This window comes from Ostrinia nubilalis, chromosome 4, assembly GCF_963855985.1.
Source record: "Ostrinia nubilalis chromosome 4, ilOstNubi1.1, whole genome shotgun sequence".
Classification (NCBI taxonomy): Eukaryota; Metazoa; Arthropoda; class Insecta; order Lepidoptera; family Crambidae; genus Ostrinia; species Ostrinia nubilalis.
In genome coordinates, this window is record NC_087091.1 from 2,585,994 (window position 1) to 2,608,892 (window position 22,899).

Below are 22,899 nucleotides of genomic sequence, written 5' to 3' on the forward strand. Positions count from 1 at the left end.
ATTGGCTCTCTATGCATGATGGCGCTTTCCACAGTTTTTCTTTTGTCCGACAGCCCCCTTCTCTTAGCTATGAAATTATTTCACTTTCTCTGAATACACAATCGCTATTTACGTATGTTAGTTATAGTTACAACAGCGCAATGAGAAATATATTTTATGGCTTTACACAGTGTTATTGCTTGTCTGTATTTTTCATTATATTTCGTGGGTAAAACGATAGCGGTTCTTCTGTCGGCGGCAATAAATTTTGTGGGAGTTCCTGCGTTTATCCAAAATATTTGATGTTCATAAATATTTATGAGTGGTGTAAAATCGAGGCTGGGTCCAGGTTGGTATCGAGTAACTTATCGCGTGGTTGACGCATTTGGCAGTCTGCCTGACGAGTTAAGTTTCCGGGCGCATTCCCGGCATCACGGCGAAATGAGCAATATCATGCTATACCTATACTGTCTTCTTTGTTTCAAATGCCATGTGCTTACAAATTAGACACTATCCCATTGTAACATTTCAATATCTGTTACTTTTTGTTTTACAAAGACGATCAAGTTCTTCTTTATTCAATAGTTACACAGTCGTGAATAATAATGACAGATATCGTTTAAGAGAGGTTGAATATTATAAAAAGCGTTATCGTCAAGAAAGTTACATTAATGTCTCTAGCGATGATACTGTAACTATTGAGCTTGGTGTGGTGACTAGTGAAGTTGCAAATGCTGTAGATGTGAATCTGTAAAATAATCGAAAGTGACTCTGGCTGTCTCAGTCGATTACTCATCGGATGATTGCTTATCCTTTCAGATTCATGGGGGTGTGCGTACACGAAGGTCAACTCCACGCACTCACGGAGTACATGGAGGGTGGTTCACTGGAGCAGCTGATCCTGAGCCGGCCGCCGCTGCCGCTGCCGCAGCCGCTACGCGTCTCGCTTGGGGCCGACGTCGCCGCCGGCATGAAGTACCTGCACTCACTCGGAGTCTTCCATAGGGACCTTACTACTAAGGTGAGCTGGTCTGACATGGAGGGTGGTTCCTGGAGCAGCTGATCCTGAGCCGGCCGCCGCTGCCGCTACCGCAGCCGCTGCGCGTCTCGCTGGCGGCCGATGTCGCCGCCGGCATGAAGTACCTGCACTCGCTCGGAGTCTTCCATAGGGACCTTACTACTAAGGTGAGCTGGTCAGTACATGGAGGGTGGCTCACTGGAGCAGCTGATCTTGAGCCGGCCGCCGCTGCCGCTGCCGCAGCCGCTGCGCGTGCGGCCGACGTCGCCGCCGGCATGAAGTACCTGCACTCGCTCGGAGTCTTCCATAGGGACCTTACTACTAAGGTGAGCTGGTCAGTACATGGAGGGTGGTTCACTGGAGCAGCTGATCCTGAGCCGGCCGCCGCTGCCGCTGCCGCAGCCGCTACGCGTCTCGCTTGGGGCCGACGTCGCCGCCGGCATGAAGTACCTGCACTCGCTCGGAGTCTTCCATAGGGACCTTACTACTAAGGTGAGCTGGTCTTTAGCAATAGCTGAGAAGGACTTGCGGGAAGTCACGTTGCGTGTCGCTTAAACAGGCACTATTGACCTAATGGAAAAATTGGAGTTAGACCAATGAGGGCTATCGTTTTAGCGCTCACCAGTTAGCGCCACTGTAGAGTAAGGTCCTGTCACTTGCTAGTAGCGAAGACAGTGGCACGAACTGGTGAGCGCGAAAGTGGTAGGAGGACTATCGCATTTGCACTCATCAAGATGGCGCCACTGTAGAGAAAGGTCCTGTCAATCGCCAGGGGTGCCAACTGTTAAGTATAAAAACGATAGCCCTCATTGCAGTGGTGATGATTTGTTTGTACTTGTAGTTTTTAACGCACCTTTAACGGTATAATTTTAAACTCTATTCTTTTATCTCAGTATATCATCTGCTAATAGAAGCAGCTGAACTATTTGTAGTACCAACAGGCTTTTTTGCAATGACTGAGGACCCCCTGGCGGCTAGTCACGAGTTTTCCATTGAGTCTGCTTAAACACTTCAGCGCGTAATCTTGAAATTCTGTTGCCATCTCAATTTAACAAACAGTTACCTTACACTTATCTTGAGGCAGTTAAAGTCTCTGTAATCCAACTGCGCCCACTAGTCCGGGCTCTGCAAACTCATTATTAATAACGGATCCAATTATAACACTGGGCCGATGAGAGCCCCTTGCGGTAAGCGCTCATTTATCACCTGATTATACCTCAATCTCCAATCATTTCATGGGAGCACTAGAACCGTAACATTTGGATTGTTGATATTCGCTTCTATTGCCCAAATTGTTTCCTGAAGTTTTCGTAGCGTATCCAATTAGAAAACAAATAATTATTGCGAAGTGCGAACAGCTTAGATTAATGTTCTGTTGTCGTACAAAATTTGGCGTAGGAGTCATTTCAACCAATAGACGTTTCCACCATTAGACAATTTCTTTGGGAATTATAAAAGAAAAATAAAGTATGATTCATTAGTCGAGCTACGGTGACTTATAAAAATCGTTCCTACTAATAGAACTGCCATTACTGTAAATATTCACCTAACATGAAGCAAAAAATATCGTACGAGTAGTCACGGGTGGAGAAATACGACCAATGGCACATCAAGCTAAGTACTGTGGTATTTAACGCAGTTCTAATAAGTATGATTTTGCAACAGCACTGTATAGTCTGATATGACTGTAGTAAACATAAGAAACACAGAGCAACCAGTTCAGAAAGTTCGTTTCCTTATTTTGTAAGTTTTTTCGCATTAACGCGTGCGCGTCTTGTTATATCACAGAACAACTTTATTGCTATAGATTTCGGGTTCTGTAGTTGTGTGATACAACAATCAACTTTTAGCTTGTTATATTTGTTATTACTTACTTTTACTGGCTTAATGTAACACGGTTTGGTAGTTAAGTAAGGAAGTTTGTAGATATTTTGTGTATCTTCATAAGTTTTCTTATAAGAAAAAGGGAGAAAAAAAGAAAAAAAAATACGGTCTTATTACTTTTCTCTGGCACGTTAAATAATATGTATTATGAAAGTTCCTTGCTAACACATCGACTATACTTTTTATTGCAAAATCGCGGAAAGTTTTGCTTTAGTATTTTTTACTCCCAAAGTTAAGAAAATAATTGTACATACACTGTTATTACATGCCCTACTACACGTATGTATTTGATTACAGATATTATGACAGCTCTAAATATTCTTATCATCATAACTACTATCACATGTTACTTCCGTGGAACTTGTCAATTATCACAACGGCAACAATAGAAGCTCTAAAAGCTATGACCTTGAACATTTAAAGTATTAATTCTGTTAACAAGAATTAACTTCAGTGATGTCACTTATTTTTGCCTAGACCCGCATATACGGGCACTTAAAAATGAAAATAAAATTTATGTTAGAAGTATAGCGCTTCAGACAGAGGCATACCTCATCCTCAGGCACTCATAGAAGCGGCACGGGAGGGATAACATTGACATTCATATTATGTTATGACATGACAGTGCATACAAATCTGTAGGCCTAAGATGTGCGCCGTGATAACTTTTATCGACGTCAAAATGTATGGATGAAATGGCGTGATAACCGCTTATCGCGGCGCGTATCTTAGGCATACTGAAGTCTTGCTGACGTTTGACCGTCACAAAAACACTTACGTGCCGGTCCCAAACCTCAGGCACTGATTGAGTTAAGCACTATAGCTACAGTAGTAATAAGATACAAAAATGTGTAAACAACTCAGATAATACCTAATATTTTTTTTTTTGTTTCCAGAACGTATTGTTAAGAAAGCACGGCGACGATAGCTACACGGCCGTTGTGGCTGACTTCGGCTTAGCCGCCAAAATACCTCATCCTGTGTAAGTAGTAACATTTGTTTTGTTAAACTCATCAAAATATGAATAAAAAATATAGTGAAATTGCAAATGGGTCAGCCTTCTAAGGCTCCTCTCATTTCAACGCCTCACTTAGGCTGAGTTTCACCACCTAACTTTGACCGTAACTACTTATAACGATAACCGGTGTTTTTTGTATGGAATTTGACAGATGTTTGACGTTTGTCAAAGCTAAAGTAAGATGGTGCAACCCAACCTTAGTAATGACCGGACTAGTGTGCAGTTTTTGAACCCGTCTTGGGGTCATAATATTGAAATATAAGACAGTCGTCATTTTGTAACCTCAGGTCTTAAACCACGGCAATCCTAACTTGTCTAAAATGTCTTAAACAAAAAATAGTGCAAAAAATACTTGTGTGTCAAATACTACGGTCTTAATAGTTAATCCGTGGTCAGTAAACCTTTCATAATGCTACATAAAAGTCGTTATAAAGCACGAGTAACATTCTTGCTTAATATTTTGTAAAATTACGAAGTGAACAATTATTTATAAATTGCAACGACAAACTTAACTTAGTTTACTTTGCGTTTTATGTATATTAAAATAAAAATACTTTACTAACAAACCTTTAAACCAATAATAATTATTACCCTTAATTTTATTAATGATGCGTATTGACAACTTCATCAATACGTCGTTATTGCTTAATGAAACTTGAGTTACAACTTCATATGTAAGTGGAATGATTGAAAAATGGTTATTTAGAAAGCAGCCGATAAAATCCTTATTCTTTATCATTTGTTACTTCCTAATTTTCCGCATGAACACTTACGTTTCATAATAATTAATGTCACAATGAAAACAAACAAAAAATCTAATTAGGCTCGTTTATTAGTGCTGTCAATTTCTTTATCGATATTCCAAAACATAAACTCATTAACATCTTTGACTTCAAAAATATCGAAGAATCAAAGGACCAAAAATAAAAGTAAAAATTAATCCATGATTTAATTAAATTGCTAAGTCTAAATTAAGTATTAACTTGTTACAAGATAATATTTTTTCATGCCCCAATTGTTTTACTACATATTGCCCAAGACCAGACCAGTGGTAACGTTAGTTTAGCCGGCTTTATAATATTGCATATTTCAACACAGCGTGTTAACTCATTTATTCACAACAGTATAAAATTATTACCTAAACAGTATGCCTGGTAGCTGCGATTGATGATTCGATGATTCTGGTAGTAGGACCTACTTAATGTTAGATTTATGAGTAGGTAAAAGTAATAGAAAGTACATTACTTTAACTGTGTATTTTAACATCTTTATTTTATTATAACAGGCGATTAAATGCCTAATACAAGTGAAACTTATTTTCGACTAATAATAAGTTGTTTATTGAATTAAACTTCTACATTCACTTGTGTAAACAATAAAGTAATATTGACGGCAACATTCATTACTTATATTCCGGAAAGAAATGGCTTTCGCGACTGAACTAATAATTTAATTTTTTCAAACTAAATATCTCAATTATGAATAATAACTCTGAACCTCAAGATCCAAATCATCAATATTTTCGACAGTCGAAACATCGATTATTTATAATCATCATTCGACAACACTAACACATGCTAATTTATACGTCAAACGCGTTTCCCGACTACTTAGGATTGAAATTTATATTTTCTCACGCATCATCGATCTTTTATTTTAAATATCGATTATTTATAATCGTATACGACAACACTAACGCATGCTAATTAAGACGTCAAACGCGCCCAACACGCGGCAAGACAATGCTTGGCACGCGACTTCGCGTGTCCGATGTTGCGATGGGTCATTTATTAGAACGGTTTTTTGTTGCACCGTGGAGAGAATAACCCCGATGTACAGTCAGCCTCAAATGGTTTCGATATCGATTGTGTTGTGAACGAACGAAGCTGCAATCGAGTCCATGTTTCTTGTAATTAAATGAAAACTCAGAGGAAATTGTATAAGAAAATAGTATCGTTTTCAAACTTGAATTTAGTTTACAGTTAATCAGGTATTAAATGAGTAAGCTCATAAAAGATAAATAAGAGAGAGGAAAGAAGAGTCAACAAAAAAGTCATAAAATAAGTTTTAAGTATTAATTAATGTTCCTACATCAACAGATCGCGATTAGAGGGGACTAGAATCCAATGGGGATTCTAATCCTCTGTAATCTATACAAAATCTATGGTAGAGTCACATTTTGACAGCTAAAATAAGTATATCAGTTGACTGGAGTACCTATTCAAAATCCTATTTGACATAGTTAAAAAGTCGTTGTATCGCACAGTATGTTATGAGACTGTATAATCGGACATTCTCATTTATTTGATGAACCGTATAGAGCTCAGTTATACAAACATGATAGTAAAACTCCCGTTTGAAAATTCCACGTAGTTTTCGCGGTATAAAAATTCAAAGTTACCTATTTTTTTACTTCAAAATTATGCAAAAATATTCTCACTCGTTAACTAATAACATTTAATTCAGAATTGTTATAATACTTCATAGAGCTCTTAAAACTACACGTAATAAGCGTATTAAGTGCTTCGTAAACGCATTCAGTTAATTAGGAAAAATTATTTTAGTGATTTTTGTTTTTATTTTTTTTCTCAATTATACCTTAATATATGCAAACATTTTTAATTGCAAGATATAGTCTGATATTTGATCTAATTGTTTAAAAAAAATCAGCTTTAAATTCCGTGATATATTTGAGGAAAATCAAATTGAAAATATGCGCCATATAGAATTGTAAATTTCCCATCACTTTTTAATAGCAATATTTCTTTTGGATGTTTAAATATCATCAGCTCGATTGTACCAAATTATTGTATTGACATTCGATTTACATAGGTTTCAAATCGATGAGAAAATTAATAAAGGCAGGATAAATTCGACTTCCTAGATTTGTTTACATACTTTTTTAGTTAGTTACTTACATACAACTTAAGTTAATATAAGAGTGTTAAAAAAGAAAAAAGACTCGACTTGAGAACCTCCTCCTTTTTTTGAAGTCGGTTAAAAACAATGTGAATGTGACTTTTTAGAACCTTCAACACTATGCACATAACAGGCGGGATTTGAAACATTTTAGACATGAATTATTCCTTCCAAAATTGTCGACCCTAGACTCGTAAAAAATTTATTAAGACGTTTTATGTTTTTTCTCAAATATATCACGGAGTTTAAAGCTGATATTATTAATACAATTAGATTAAATATCAGACTATATCTTGCAATTAAAAATGTTTGCATATATTAAGGTAAAATTGAGAAAAAAAATAAAAACAAAAATCACTAAAATCATTTTTCCTAATTAACTGAATGCGTTTACGAAGCACTTAATACGCTTATTACGTGTAGTTTTAAGAGCTCTATGAAGTATTATAACAATTCTGAATTAAATGTTATTAGTTAACGAGTGAGAATATTTTTGCATAATTTTGAAGTAAAAAAATAGGTAACTTTGAATTTTTATACCGCGAAAACTACGTGGAATTTTCAAACGGGAGTTTTACTATCATGTTTGTATAACTGAGCTCTATACGTTTCATCAAATCAATGAGAATGTCCGTTTATACAGTCCCATAACACACTGTGTATCGTGATGATGATCCATCCGACCGATTTCGGCCATGTCGACCATAATTCTGCAAGCGTTCTCCTTCACATCACGATATGACGATTTTACAACGATGTCAAATAGGATTTTGAATACCCTATAGTGAACTGATAAACCGACTCCTAGTTGTCTTGGCGACGCGGCGACGCTGGTGTGCCCGGAGATGGCTTACGTAGCCGACCTTCGTTGTCTCGAACTAAACTATGATCGTTGTGGTTGCAGTAACGGCTACCGGCTGCCGAGCGTCGGCTCTCCGTGGTGGATGTCGCCCGAGTGCCTGCGCGGCCGCTGGTACGACCACCGATCCGACATCTTCTCCTACGGGATCATCCTGTGCCAGCTGATAGCCCGGGTGAGTTACAGGATTATGCCACTCCTTTACGTACTGTCTCAACACTCAACAGCCGTGTTCGTAGGGGTCAAAGGTTGCAGTAATTTACAGTTAGTACTTACGTTTTGCCGGTAAGCCCAACCTAACACAAAAATATTGTGGACTATGTGGACATAGTCAATGAGGGTTTTCTTAATTGCACTCACCAGTTGGCGCCACTGGTCAGTGAGAATAGCACCTTACTCGATAGTGGCGACAAAATGGTGATTGCAATGCGATAGTCCTCCTACCGCTTTGACGCTTACCAGTTGGGCCACAAAATAATTTATCGCACAAGATATAGCGTACCGGAAAACGCAGCGTGGGACGTCCACCCACAAGGTGGACCGACGACATCATAAAGATAGCAGGAAGGCGCCGGACGCAGGCCGCTACCAACCGGGCAACATGGAAAGCATTGGGGGAGGCCTATGTTCAGCAGTGGGCGTCCTATGGCTGAGATGATGATGATGATATAGCGATAATTTCTTCACTTCGGCTGCCTGGCCTAGTGGTTCGCGTATTATATTGCTGTCGCGACTGTGCGACGCGCGCCCGCAGTGAGTGTGCGAGCGCGACAGCAAAATAATTACGTGCGAGCGACAAGGATGGGCAGCTTGGGGTCATTGGACGGGATTCTACGTGCTCACGGACCAGGCTTTAGATAGCTACGTCAGAGGTTGATCAAAGATTGCTAGATGGCGCTATAAAATGTACAAAAATGTTAATTACCTAATTTATTTTGTTTATAAAGATAATGTCTACTTATTTATCATCTACTTCAGGTGGACGCCGACCCAGACGTCCTGCCGCGCACGGACAACTTCGGGCTCAACTACATGGCGTTCGTGGAGCTCTGCGACGAGGACACCGTGCCCGACTTCCTGCGCTTGGCTTTCAACTGCTGCATTGTGAGTTTGTCTATCGACCCTCGGCCATATTACGGCTCTAATTGAACGATAGCAACACGACTGATACAAACGTATGGAAACCAGCGCCACCAATTGAACGTGGCGCTGTCATTCGTTGTCATTGCAATCGCATCTAAAATCCGGTCGCCGAGCACGTAGAATTTCGTCCAATGACCCCAAGCTACCCATCCTTATCGCTCGCGCGTAATAATATTGTTGTCGCGCTCACACACTCACTGCGGCCGCCACAGATATAGATATACCTATATCTGTGGCGGCCGCCCATCGCACAGTCGTTTCGCTTGGGGTCATTGGACGAAATTCTACGTGCTCGGCGAACGGACTTTAAGATCTGTAATAAGCATGCGAGGTCGCCTTCGTCTCCAAGTGATCCTTTACTCTCTCTCTTTCTCATAAAGTCCGTTAGGCTGTGAGTAGACAAACAACATCATCTATCTTTCTATCGCACTCTGACAGTGCTGTGAACGTACGCGCTAAAGTATAGCTAAAATCACAGTGACACAAACTATTGATATCGACCCCCAGCCAAGTAAAAAATAAACTAATTAAAATAATTTCACCAAGCAAAAATCGAGTTGCTTCCCTGCGATTTTATCTCCCCGTCTCTTTCTCGCATTTTCAACTACGCCCCCCTTCAAATCAGACTTGTAACTATTGCTATGTTGAATCTATCTTAACCAGGAATGTATGTGTTCCAGTATGAACCTAAGGCGCGGCCGCTATTCCCCGAAATAGTGAGCAAGCTAGCCGAAGTCAAGGAGGGACTGGACGACGCCGCCTGGGGCTGCCACACGCCCAACAACTCCTACGAGAGGTATGTCCTCCGGCGCTTAAAGGTCCCCAAAGCAATAACGGGTGGGTTCGATTCCCGCCTTAGGCAGTTTGATTTTTTCAAGCTATTTATTAACTATTTTGAATAACGGGTCTCTAATACAGACCATTGAATCAGATTAGGCTATAACTGTACCTACCAGGAGGGTTTATGTCTTTTGTATTTCCTATAATAAAACTTTTTGTGTTACTCTTTTTATGTGTTACTCTTGCTTTTTATTGCGTATCTATATATTTTATTACAGTATTGATGGTTTTAACTCTTAACCAAATTATTGCTGTGCTCGTTTTGTCAATAACACGACTGACTCATAGTCAAGTGTTGTCTGAAACGATTTATGCAATGAGGGTTTTCGCGATTGAAAAATCCGCCAGATGCAGATGCAGAACCAATCATGCAGCATTTGGACCTCGCGTGTACGTATTGCCATCTGGCGGATTTTTCAATCGCGATAACCCTCATTGAGAGATTTTATACATTGATGACTTTTATTTGTTTATTTCACTTTAGATATACATTTTCTTTTTTTTAAATAATTAAACCAGCTTCCATGATTAGAAACAATCATCATTTGTCGGCCGTTTGGTGTAGTGGTTCAGAACGGACTACTATGCCGAGAGGTCCTGGGTTCGATTCCCGGCCGGGCAGAAATTGAAATGGTGAATTTTAATTTCTGTGACGGGTCTGGGTGTTACTATGTATAATATGTATGTATTTAAAAAAAAAAGTATATAAGTAGTATATCCGTTAAGCTAGCACCCATAACACAAGCATATTAATTGCTTACTTTGGGGCTAGATGGCGCTGTGTGAGATTGTCCAAAGAAAGAAAGATATTTAAAGATATCGTCTATCGACATCGACACTATCGACACCTTCCCAACACTAATATTCATTCCCCCGCAGCGAGGAGGCGGAGTCGTCGGGCCCGCGCTCGTGCCCCGGCGCGTACGGCTGGCGGCGCGGCGCGCGCTACCGCTCCGAGGGCAGCCCGCACCACGCTAGATGTGAGTGGATACTGATAAAGCCCGGTCTGTGAGCACGTAGAATTTTGTCCAATGACCCCAAGCTACCCATCCTTATCGCTCGCGCGTAATTATAATGCTGTCGCGACTGTCGACGGGCGCCCGCAGTGAGTGTGCGAGCGCGACAGGAACATAATTACGCGCGAGCGATAAGGATGGGTAGCTACCGCTCCGAGGGCAGCCCGCACCACGCTAGATGTGAGTGGATACTGATAAAGCCCGGTCTGTGAGCACGTACAATAGACAATGCCGGAAATTGGCGTCTTATTTTTTTTCGCGCGGCCATCGACCAAACCTTGTTTTTTGATTACAAAACAGTGTAATAAACCAAACTTATTACGACATGTATACCTCTACACCCAGTCTGAACTGAGTTACGAGCATCAGAAGTTTGATGATTTTCATACTAGATTTGCTGTTTGCGCGCAAGTTTTGTAAGAAATTGCAACAAAATAATGACATTGTATGCGTAAACAAACAATACCATCCATTAAAGGCTCCAGACATCAGTATGCAGCAGAATCAGCGCAATAAAAAAATATCGCAATATTTTACAAAACTTGCGCGCAAAAAGCAAATCTAGTATGAAAATCATTAAACTTCTAATGCTCGTAACTCAGTTCAGACTGAGTTTAGAGGTATACATACCATAGTGAGTTTGCTTTATTACACTATTTTGTAATCAAAAAACAAAGTTTGGTCGATGGCCGCGCGAAAAAAAAAAGACGCCACCTTCCATACAAAATCTGGCATTGCCATTTGTCCAATGACCCCAAGCTACCCATCCTTATCGCTCGCGCGTAATGAGGGCTATCGTTTTAGCGCTCACCAGTTAGCGCCACTGTAGAGTAAGGTCCTGTCACTTGCTAGTAGCGAAGACAGTGGCACCAACTGGTGAGCGCTAAAGTGGTAGGAGGACTATCGCAATTGCACTCATCAAGATGGCGCCACTGTAGAGTAAGGTCCTGTCAATCGCCAGGGGTGCCAACTGTTAAGAATAAAAACGATAGCCCTCATTACAATGCTGTCGCGACTGTGCGACGGGCGGCCGCAGTGAGTGTGCGAGCGCGACAGGAACATAATTACGCGCGAGCGATAAGGATGAGTAGCTTGGGGACATTGGACAAAATTCTACGTGCTCATAGACCAAACTATAGGCGCATGTTTTCATTTGGCTTTTGTTTATAATTCGAATGCAATTTAGGGGTATAGGTTTTTTGCTGTGTGAGTAAATGTAAATGTGAGTGTAGATAGTCAGCTGTTTAGAATTGGCTTTTGTTTGTTTTCGTATTCGAATTTTGAACACATGCTGCTCTGAGGGACAGCCTGTATCACGCGCGATGTATGTGATCATGATGCTCAGTTGTTTTGAGCAGCGTTTGTTTTTTATTCGAATGCGTGCTAGTGATAACGTTACTCATCTATTTTGACCGGCTTTTATTTTTATATTAAACAGAGGCTGTCCTTTTCAAACTGTAATTTGGAGACTTATGCCCGTTTTCACCATCAATCCCTAATTTTTAAGTGACCCCTATGTAAACAAAATTCCTGTTATTTGTTACCATAGGGGTCACTTAAAAATTAGGGATTGATGGTGAAAACGGGCTAGCCTTTTTTACTGAAAAATTATTAGTAATTTTTGAAAACTTCGATTTTTTACACAATATTTTTCTTGTTAATCATAATACAATCATAAGAATCGTTCAAAAGATGTAATTCATTGTTCTTTCTCCACAGTACAACACCGGCGCTCCCTGTCGGAGCTGGAATGGTGCGCAGAGGCGGGCGGCGCCGGCACCGCGCCCGCGCACCGCTCGGCCTCCGCACTAGCGGGCGTGGGCCGAGCGCCCGCCAGGCTCGCGCGCCTGCACCGGCTCGCGCACATCATGCTGCTGCGAGACACCCACGCTGCACCGCACCCAGCACGCACCAAGCTGGCTACCTTCCGCGGCGTTAAGAAGATTCTGGAACCGCCGCGAGCAGCGCCGCCTTTTGCGTCGTGTCTGGAATTGCCCTCGCCGCTGGCTCGTGACGACGCGCTGTCAGATGATGAGCCGCGGTGCGCGTCATTGCCCTCCTCACCAGGTCAGTACCCTTTCTGTAATCAGTCGATCGTCACTTGTTACTGCCATTGGCGCGTGACGTCACTCATCACTCGGGCGCTCGCGCGCCGCTCGTCTTTTGTTTCGAACGTGCGTGACACATACGCAGATCGTCATTTATTATCATGTGACGTTAGCACTACTCGGGCGCTCCCGCGCCGCTCGTCTTTTGTTTCAAACACACGCCGCGCCGCATCCAGCCCGCACAAAGCTGGCCACCATCAGGCTCGCGCGCCTGCACCGGCTCGCGCACATCATGCTGCTGCGAGACACGCACGCGGCGCCGCACCCAGCGCGCACCAAGCTGGCAACCTTCCGCGGCGTCAAGAAGATTCTGGGACCGCCAAGAGCTGCGCCGCCTTTTGCGTCGTGTCTCGAGCTGCCGTCGCCGCTGGCGCGCGATGATGCGTTGTCGGACGACGAGCCGCGGTGCGCGTCATTGCCCTCCTCACCAGGTCAGTGCCCTTACGCCGATGTCTCCACCACAGCTATCATTTGTCAGGGTATGACGTCACACATTACTCGGGCGCTCACGCGCCGCTCGTCTTTTGTATCGAACGTGCGCGGCACGTAACTCGAGAATTCGCCGATCGTCATTTGTTACCATGCGACGTTAGCACTACTCGGGCGCTCCCGCGCCGCTCGTCTTTTGTTTGGAACGCCCGCCGCGTTGCATCCAGCCCGTACATAGCTGGCTACCATCAGGCTCGCGCGCCTGCACCGGCTCGCGCACATCATGCTGCTGCGAGACACCCACGCGGCGCCGCACCCAGCACGCACCAAGCTGGCCACCTTCCGCGGCGTTAAGAAGATTCTGGAACCGCCACGAGCAGCGCCGCCTTTTGCGTCGTGTCTTGAACTGCCGTCGCCGCTGGCGCGCGATGACGCGTTGTCTGATGATGAACCGCGATGCGCGTCGCTTCCCTCCTCACCAGGTCAGTGTTCTTTACTCGGGCGCTCGCGCGCCGCTCGTCTTTTGTTTCGAACGTGCGCGACACATACGCAGATCGTCATTTATTATCATGTGACGTTAGCACTACTCGGGCGCTCCCGCGCCGCTCGTCTTTTGTTTGGAACACGCTGCGCCGCATCCAGCCAGTACAAAGCTGGCCACCATCAGGCTCGCGCGCCTGCACCGGCTCGCGCACATCATGCTGCTGCGAGACACGCACGCGGCGCCGCACCCAGCACGCACCAAGCTGGCGACCTTCCGCGGCGTTAAGAAGATTCTGGAACCGCCACGAGCTGCGCCGCCTTTTGCTTCGTGTCTCGAGCTGCCGTCGCCGCTGGCGCGCGATGATGCGCTGTCGGACGACGAGCCGCGGTGTGCGTCATTGCCCTCCTCACCAGGTCAGTACTCTTTCTGTAATTAGTCGATCGTCAATTGTTACTGCCATTGGCGCGTGACGTCACTCATTTCTTGGGCGCTCGCGCGCCGCTCGTCTTTTGTTTTGAACGTGCGCGACACATACGCAGATCGTCATTTGTTACCATGTGACGTTAGCACTGCTCGGGCGCTCGCATGCCTCTCGTCTTTTGTTTGGAACACACGCTGCGCCGCATCCAACCCGTACAAAGCTTACGGCACCGCGCCCGCCAGGCTCGCGCGCCTGCACAGGCTCGCGCACATCATGCTGCTGCGAGACACCCACGCTGCACCGCATCCAGCACGCACCAAGCTGGCCACCTTCCGCGGCGTCAAGAAGATTCTGGAACCGCCACGAGCAGCGCCGCCTTTTGCTTCGTGTCTGGAATTGCCCTCGCCGCTGGCGCGCGATGACGCGTTGTCTGATGATGAACCGCGGTGCGCGTCGCTTCCCTCCTCACCAGGTCAGTGCCCTTACGCCGATATCTCCACCACAGCTATCATTTGTCAGGGTATGACGTCACTAATTACTGGCGCGCTCGCGCGCCGCTCGTCTTTTGTTTCGAACGTGCGCGGCACGTAACTCGAGAATTCGCCGATTGTCTATTGTTATCATGCGACCACCAGGTCAGTACTCTCTCAACAGCTACCATTGGCGTGTGACGTCACTCATCACTTGGGCGCTCCCGCGCCGCTCCTCTTTTGTTTCGAACGTACGCGGCACGTATTCGCCGATCGTCATTTGTTACCATGTGACGTTAGCACTACTCGGGCGCTCCCGCGCCGCTCGTCTTTTGTTTGGAACGCACGCGGCGCCGCATCCAGCCCATACAAAGCTGGCCACCATCAGGCTCGCGCGCCTGCACCGGCTCGCGCACATCATGCTGCTGCGAGACACGCACGCCGCACCACATCCAGCGCGCACCAAGCTGGCAACCTTCCGCGGCGTCAAGAAGATTCTGGAACCGCCAAGAGCTGCGCCGCCTTTTGCGTCGTGTCTTGAACTGCCGTCGCCGTTGGCTCGCGATGATGCGCTGTCGGACGACGAGCCGCGGTGCGCTTCATTGCCCTCCTCACCAGGTCAATACTCTTTCTGTAATCAGTCGATCGTCAATTGTTACTGCCATTGGCGCGTGATGTCACTCATCACTTGGGCGCTCGCGCGCCGCTCGTCTTTTGTTTCGAACGTGCGCGGCACGTATTCGCCGATCGTCATTTGTTACCATGTGACGTTAGCACTACTCGGCCGCTCCCGCGCCGCTCGTCTTTTGTTTGGAACGCCCGCCGCGTCGCATCCAGCCCGTACTAAGCTGGCAACCATCGCACTGCAACTGAAAAAATGACAAGCACTGATGTATTCTTTTCTAACAATCTTCTTTTGTTTTTAATTTTCACCTTTTCATCTTCGTAGGTCTCAGCCGCCGTGGCAGCTTAGAGCGCGCGCCGGCTCCATCCACCTCCCGCCGTCGGGCATCTTGCGAGAGCGGCATCTTCAGCGTAGCCAACTGTTATTTTGAACCCTATTGCTTTGTTGAAAATATGTCGCTGTTAAGTGACGTCACACATCATCGACCTTCGCCAGTGCCATCTCCCGTCATCTTCTTGAACAACCGTCTTTTGTTTTATCGTGATCGTGCAACGGCTCCGCCCACCTCACGCTGGCGCGCATTTTGCAAGAGCGGCATCTTTAGCGTGGCCAACTGTTATTTTAAACCTTTTATTGCCTTGTTCGGTGTGGTCATGTGACCCTCGCCAGTGCCATCTCCTGTCATATTTTCGAACAACTTTCTTTTGTTTTTCTTAGAGCGCTCGCCGTGCAAGAGTGTACTAACTCTGAATATCCCCACAGGTCTCAGCCGCCGTAGCAGCTTAGAGCACGCGCCGGCTCCGTCCACCTCCCGCCTCCGGGCGTTGTGCGATAGCGGCATTTTCAGCATGGGCAACTGTCATTTTCAAAACGCGTTAGTTAGACGCTGATCGTCACTTCACTGTTGTCATGTGACGTCACACAACACTAACCCTGACAACTGAAAAAAATGACAAGCACTATGTATTCTTTTCTAACAATCTTCTTCTGTTTTTAATTTTCACCTTGTCATCTTTGTAGGTCTCAGCCGCCGAGGCAGCTTAGAACGCGCGCCGGCTCCATCCACCTCCCGCCGTCGGGCATCCTGCGAGAGCGGCATCTTCAGCGTGGCCAACGAGGAGCTGTGCGCCGCTCACCCGGCCGCGTGCTGCCGCGGCGCCGTGTGCCCGTGCTCGCTGATGGGCTGCCACCGCTGCTGGTGGTGGGCCCGGCTGCCTACTGAGTCGTGAGTATCAATAGAAGTTTATTGAGAAGTGGGAATATACTTCCCAAAATTTTTTAGAAGTGGGAATATAATTCCCACTCATTTTTAAAAAGTGGGAATATAGTTCCCACTCGTTTTTAAAAAGTGGGAATATAATTCCCACTCGTTTTTAAGAGGTGGGAATATAGTTCCCGCTCATTTTTAGAGGTGGGAATATAATTCCTACTCATTTTTAAGAAGTGGGAATATAGTTCCTACTCATTTTTAATTTAATTCCTTGTGTTAAGGTCCAAAAACATTGTAATTTGAACTTATTATTCTTGTTAAAGGATCAAGTCAATGTCCTAAAACCATTAATATCCTAATCACACCGGCTGTCGCAAAACCAGAGCAGACCCCTGAAATACATTTAAGACAGATTTAATCCCATCAAAAACAATACTTGTCAAAAAAACCAAGTCTCGCAACTCAGTTGTTCTACGGTAAAAAGTTGTGAGATCCATGTAATACCAAGTCCAGGCCAGGAAATCTTTAACGTTTTACATAAATATATTGACTTGGCCATCGCATGAAAACACGTGTAAATTAAATTATTTAGCTTCTAGGTCTGCTAGAAGTGCCTTAGAATTTTGATGATCGGTGAGTCAGTGAGTGACAAAATTAAGTAACTTTGACCCGTTATAATTCTTAAACTACTGGTTCAAATTGAATGAAATTTTAAATATACCGTGTCTTTACAATGCCTGCATAGCTAATGAAAATTCAGCCTTCTAGTTTTATCCACAACGAAGTTACAGGCGGTCGAAAATGGCCTGAATTGCTTCGAGAAAAGGATGGTACGGCCGTGCCGCTTTTTTGCTCGACTTGGTGGGGGCACTGCCGTGCCCCCAGATTTCTCGTTCACGTGGAAAAAACTTCTAAGAAGAGTCTCAAATATTCGATCATCACCTGTTTAAAAATCTACTAAGACCCTCGAGTCCAAGATTGTCGATCGTCACTTGTTTCTCCATAGAAATTATTGAACTGTAATAAAAAGCTTGCGCCGTTGATTTTCTTTTGTTTCGAACGTCATTTTCAAAGATTTTATAGCGTCCCGATCAGCAATTAGTTTCAAGTCAAGATTGAGTGAATTTATGTCCGTTTTCATCATCAATCCCTAATTTTTAAGTGACCCCTATAGTAACAAAACAGGAATTTTGTTTTCATAGGGGTCACTTAAAAATTAGGGATTGATGGTGAAAACGGGTTAATGCCCGTACGACAGTAATGTGTCGTAACTCGTAACATTATGTTGAGCCGTATGTTCGACACCAAGTTTTTATTTACATCTTTTTAATTTTTGTACATACTTATATCTCTACTTATCGGTACAATAAACGTTTCTCTCCCAGCGAACCGGAGCGCTCCCTAGAGTCCAGCTCAACGGACGAAGACCGCGCGGGCCGCGTACGAGTATGCAGCGCGTGTCTAGCGGCCTACGATCGTCTGCTGCTCCGGCGGCGCGCGCTCGACGATTCCGCGCTCGGCGCCGCGGCCTGCTCGCTGCGCAGCCTCGACGAGCTCGACGACGCGCCCGCGGACACACACGGGGAACAGGTAAGATTTCTTTTCAATGAGGGCTATCGTTTTTATACTTAACAGTTGGCACCCCTGGCGATTGACAGGACCTTACTCTACAGTGGCGCCATCTTGATGAGTGCAAATGCGATAGTCCTCCTACCACTTTAGCGCTCACAAGTTGGCGCCACTGTCTTCGCTACTAGCAAGTGACAGGACCTTACTCTACAGTGGCGCTAACTGGTGAGCGCTAAAGCGATAGCCCTCATTGCAGGACGTTCGCTGGTGGACAAAAACGTGCACTGGTGGACAAAAACGTGACAAAAGGTACACTGGTGGACAAAAACGTGACAAAAAGGTACACTGGTGGACAAAAACGTGACAAAAAGGTACACTGCTGGACAAAAATGTACACTAGGGGACAAAAACGTACACTGCTGGACGAAAACGTACACTAGGGGACAAAAACGTACACTGCTGGACAAAAGCATCCGGATTTCCGCAAAGACCGGTCCTTTTGTACGTCGGGACATACTTCGTGCGGCGCGTGTTTAGCGGCCTACGATCGTCTGCTGCTCCGGCGGCGCGCGCTCGACGACTCGGCTCTCGGCGCCGCGGCCTGCTCGCTGCGCAGCCTCGACGAGCTCGACGACGCGCCCGCCGACACACACGGGGAACAGGTAAGAAAGAAAACGTACACTGGTGGACAAGAAGGTACGCTGGTGGGCAAGAAGGTACCTATGCTGCTGGAAAAATCCCACCGCCACTCATGGTTCTTCCTGCCTCACGGCGTACGAACCGAATCTCGGGAGCGCGCGGGCACTTGCTCTGGGCTCCTTTCCCGGGCGCTTTGCTTGACTCACTACTTTCTTTGATCTATACTATATCCCTTCTCTTAGTCAATTCTCTCCATCTGGGGCTTGACCCCACAAAAACGGTACTTCGCGTCGGGCTGCTACCGTAGGTAAATTTATGTCATCACTTCTTCTCGAAACTTCGCCTGATTGTGTGCCAGGAGTGCGCGAGATCACGCAGCGCGATCCAGTTACTACGACTACTCGTGAGGTCCTGGTAATAAACAGGTCCTCGCTCGACTCTGCGTATGCAGCATCTTCTGTGGAGCTTTATCACACTCCCTAAGTGCGTGATCACGGCTCTCTTCGAGTTCCTCGTCGCATGGGCACAGCGTCAGTACTGGTGGACAAAAGCATCTGGATTTCCGCAAAGACCGGTCCCTTTGTACGTCGGGGCATGGTTTATGCAGCGCGTGTCTAGCGGCCTACGATCGTCTGCTGCTCCGGCGGCGCGCGCTCGACGACTCGGCGCTCGGCGCCGCGGCCTGCTCGCTGCGCAGCCTCGACGAGCTCGACGACGCGCCCGCGGACACACACGGGGAACAGGTAAGAAAGAAAGAACAAAACGTACACTGGTGGACAAAAAAGTACGCTGGTGGACAAGAAGGTACGCTGCTGGACAACTCCCACCGCCACACAAGATGCTTCCTGCCTCACAGCGTACTAACCGAATCTCAGGAGAGCGCGCGGGCACTTGCTCTGGGCTCCTTTCCCCGGGCGCTTTGCTTGACTTCCTACAAATTTCTCTGAGTTATGTCTGGCTTGATACTACCAAAAAGGTACTTCGCGTCGGGCTGCTAATGTTGGTAATATGTCATCACTTCTTCTCGAAACTTCGCCTGATGTGTGCCAGGAGTGCGCGATCTCGCGCGATCCAGTTACTGCGACTACTCATGAGGTCCTGGTGATAAACAGGTCCTCGCTCGGTTTGATACAGAGTTATCGCATCCAGCATCTTCTGTCGAGCTTCTTCATATAGGTAACATCCAAAGTGCGTGGTCGCGGCTCTCTTCGACTTCCTCGCCGCATGGGCACAGCGTCAGTACTGGTGGACAAAAGCATCTGGATTTCCGCAAAGACCGGTCCCTTTTCACGTCGGGGCATGGTTTATGCGGCGCGTGTCTAGCGGCCTACGATCGTCTGTTGCTCCGGCGGCGCGCGCTCGACGAGCTCGACGACGCGCCCGCGGACACGGCCGGGGAACAGGTAAGCTTTCTTTTCAATTGCAGGACGTTCGCTGGTGAACAAAAACGTACGCTGGTGGGCAAAAACGTACGCTGGTGGACAAGAATTTACGCTGCTGGACAAGAAGGTACGCTACTGGACAAATCCCACCGAGTTCAGGAATGGTAGCCAGCTTGTTCACTTCATATGCTGCTGATCGCAAAAAGAATGAGTTCTGTCTGTAGTTGGTACTGCAGTTTTTACGCCGAGAAATGCTTTGCTCATCACCACTGGCTACAGGCCAGTAGATTTATGTAGGTCTTTTCTCGCCAGCCATCTTACCCACTAAAACCCGACGGACTGATTGTAGCGCGGTGGATCGTTCCTTATAAATCCCGAGGCATGAGAATCCCCAATTTAACATTCCATCTCTCCACAGACATACTGGTCCGCATGTCGTCGAGAGGCAGAGTCCCTCTCTCCCTTCCTCTGCGGGCGCGCGTCCTGGTCACGTGGTTCCAGCGAAGATTCCTGCCACGTGCTGGCTCGCTGCTGCTGCCGCCCGCCTGCCCCTCGCACCGCCAGCGTCTATACCGACAGCAGCGATGACGTAGCATCCTTAGCCGGCTCAGACAGCTTGTATGCCGACGAGAGACTCCCCAGACACGTCAGGTCAGCCCAAATATCCAAAATAGTGGAGTACTTCGAACGGAAAGGCGCGGACTTCACCTGCGAAAGAAGCTTCGGCCGGTCCCGGTTTAAGATGAAGGACCGCGAATGTACTGTTGATGTCAAACACCGCACTAGGCCAGATATAGCTGAGGAGGGCTGCGGCAGGCGATGCGTCGCGCAACAGCGCCTGATGATCTGCGAAGGCGCCGTCAAGTCGAAACTCCCGCTGTTTGATCGGAAGTCGTAGCGCGGGCGACACTAGGCGTAGCTAGTTTTGACCCCGACCGTTTAATTTGATTGTCGGTTTTACTATTGCAAGACAGAGACAATGTGTTGAGCTACGTCACTAAGGAAAACAGTTGACTACTCATCAATAGATGGCGTTGTACGCTGTTAACTCGCAGTGGTAACATAAGCAAATATTTTCATAGTTTTAAATCTACATTGACAAATCGATAGAATCAACTTATTTAAGACTTAATTGTTTTAAATATCCAATCGTTTACCTAAGTAACTGTAGTGAAATAACTAAACTTAAAAATATTGACTGAAGTGCTGTGCTCGTTGTGAAATTCAATTAATTAGCAATAAATAAAATACAAATTATCTTATTAAACGAATTAGTGTTTAAGGGGTCCTAACGATATTTCTAGTTACGCCTAAGACGTAGTGTAGTCAGTACGGAAATTTATTTTTAATTACGCGTCGCGACCTTTGGTTCGTACGGTGATACGGAGAGCGACGATGTCAGAAGAGGTCTCGTACTCGCTTGAGTAAGGACTTGTGTATTTCAGAAACAGTAGTAGTGAAAAATATTAAAACAATATTATAAATGAGACTAAGACGTTTGCGTATGTTGATATTTTCTTTACTGTTAAATATAATGATGATTCGAATACCAACCTTATTTTATTACATCATCACATAGTTTATTAAGAATGTACGCAACGTTTCTAAACGAGCCGCGTTATGCTCGAGTGGACTAACTTCGTTAGTTATAAATCGGGTGTACAAATCAGGTTTTTAAACCTTTAAAGATATAGACACCTATTTAGTAAAATTAAGACTTACTGAGTAGTTTATGAGTTAGTTCACTCTGGCATAGCCCGGTTATATTAACGGTTAAAGCAATATTCCCAAGGCTAGTGCCGACACGTCCACGCACGAAGCGTAGCGAACTATCACTAAGTGATCGAAGGACATTACTCGCGACCGAGTACGATTCGACTGAATATTTGTTAAGCATTTCATTATAATTTCGTATAGATTGAGATTATTGTATAAGCGACAGGACCGTTGTGTCGTCCAGTCGTCGGATTTAGCCTATCCAGCCGAGTTAGTCGATTCTAGTTTAATATGTCGGTCTGAAGCTAGTTTCTTAGATCTCTGACTTTTAACGTCTATTAAAAAGTATTTTGTTCTTTGTTAGCATCGATATACTTAAATTTACATGTAAATACATATTTTAGGTTAAATTTTTCATTGAAGTTATAATTTATATACAGTATTATATACGTTAGTACTTGCCAGTTCACATTAAGAATGTAAATATGTTTTAAGTTTTATATCGGTCATAATATTTAGTTCTTTTACTAAACACTATGTTTAAGTACTTGTTCTTAATTATATTATAGCTAATAGTTATATTTCTTTTTAAGAACTAATGAGAAATTTACTTATACAAATAATAGATTTGGTTTTACTACAGTCATAGTTGAGTTATTTATAAAGTTTTATTTCATATTTACTTTAAATTCATAATATATTGTTTTTTCATATTTTTGAGCCACCATTTTGTATGTATACTAATCGCGAATAAATCGAAATTCGTCCTAATTATTGATGTAAAATTATATTTGTATAAGAGATACGTGTTGCTAGTCCTAACAAAAGTGTGAACACAAGTTTGGACGTCAGTCCGTCGTATAAATAAATTACATTTATATATTTATTCTATTTAACGGTGACGCGATCGACTACGAACCGACGAGTTCAAAATTATATCAGCAGCGGAAGCTGTCGTGACTTATTTAACAAATCAGTGTACAAATATGTGTCAAATCAAACATAACTCGAGAACTATATGCAGAATAACAAAATACTTCTAGCAAGATTTGAGTTTACGATCTCGTAAACATAAATCTTGCTAGAACAATGTCTATAATAAAACAAATATTTTTGTAAATACAGTATTACTTATGTATTTAATATTTAAACATCCATATGTATTTACTG

The 22,899-nt window shown here is 44.7% G+C and overlaps 2 protein-coding genes across 2 annotated transcripts in view; both read left to right on the plus strand.

The window, feature by feature from the left end:
- The window catches only part of LOC135071302 (uncharacterized), a 109,635-nt gene extending 96,301 nt beyond the window's left edge, over positions 1 to 13,334 (plus strand). Inside the window, exons 3-10 of the mRNA XM_063965093.1 lie at positions 799 to 1,000; positions 3,778 to 3,863; positions 7,723 to 7,852; positions 8,656 to 8,781; positions 9,501 to 9,616; positions 10,540 to 10,640; positions 12,396 to 12,743; positions 12,898 to 13,334. Coding sequence (XP_063821163.1) covers positions 799 to 1,000; positions 3,778 to 3,863; positions 7,723 to 7,852; positions 8,656 to 8,781; positions 9,501 to 9,616; positions 10,540 to 10,640; positions 12,396 to 12,743; positions 12,898 to 13,334 — 1,546 coding nt within the window. The remainder of the gene's footprint in view (positions 1 to 798; positions 1,001 to 3,777; positions 3,864 to 7,722; positions 7,853 to 8,655; positions 8,782 to 9,500; positions 9,617 to 10,539; positions 10,641 to 12,395; positions 12,744 to 12,897) is intronic.
- A 162-nt stretch (positions 13,335 to 13,496) lies between these two features.
- LOC135071303 (uncharacterized) lies at positions 13,497 to 21,560 on the plus strand. The gene is made up of 9 exons (XM_063965094.1): positions 13,497 to 13,695; positions 13,856 to 14,084; positions 14,265 to 14,590; positions 16,234 to 16,438; positions 17,809 to 18,013; positions 18,433 to 18,654; positions 18,874 to 18,938; positions 19,239 to 19,374; positions 20,432 to 21,560. The coding sequence occupies exons 1-9, from the start codon at positions 13,497 to 13,499 to the stop codon at positions 20,909 to 20,911; spliced, it is 2,067 nt and encodes a 688-aa protein (XP_063821164.1). The 3' UTR covers positions 20,912 to 21,560.
- Positions 21,561 to 22,899: the final 1,339 nt, after the last annotated feature.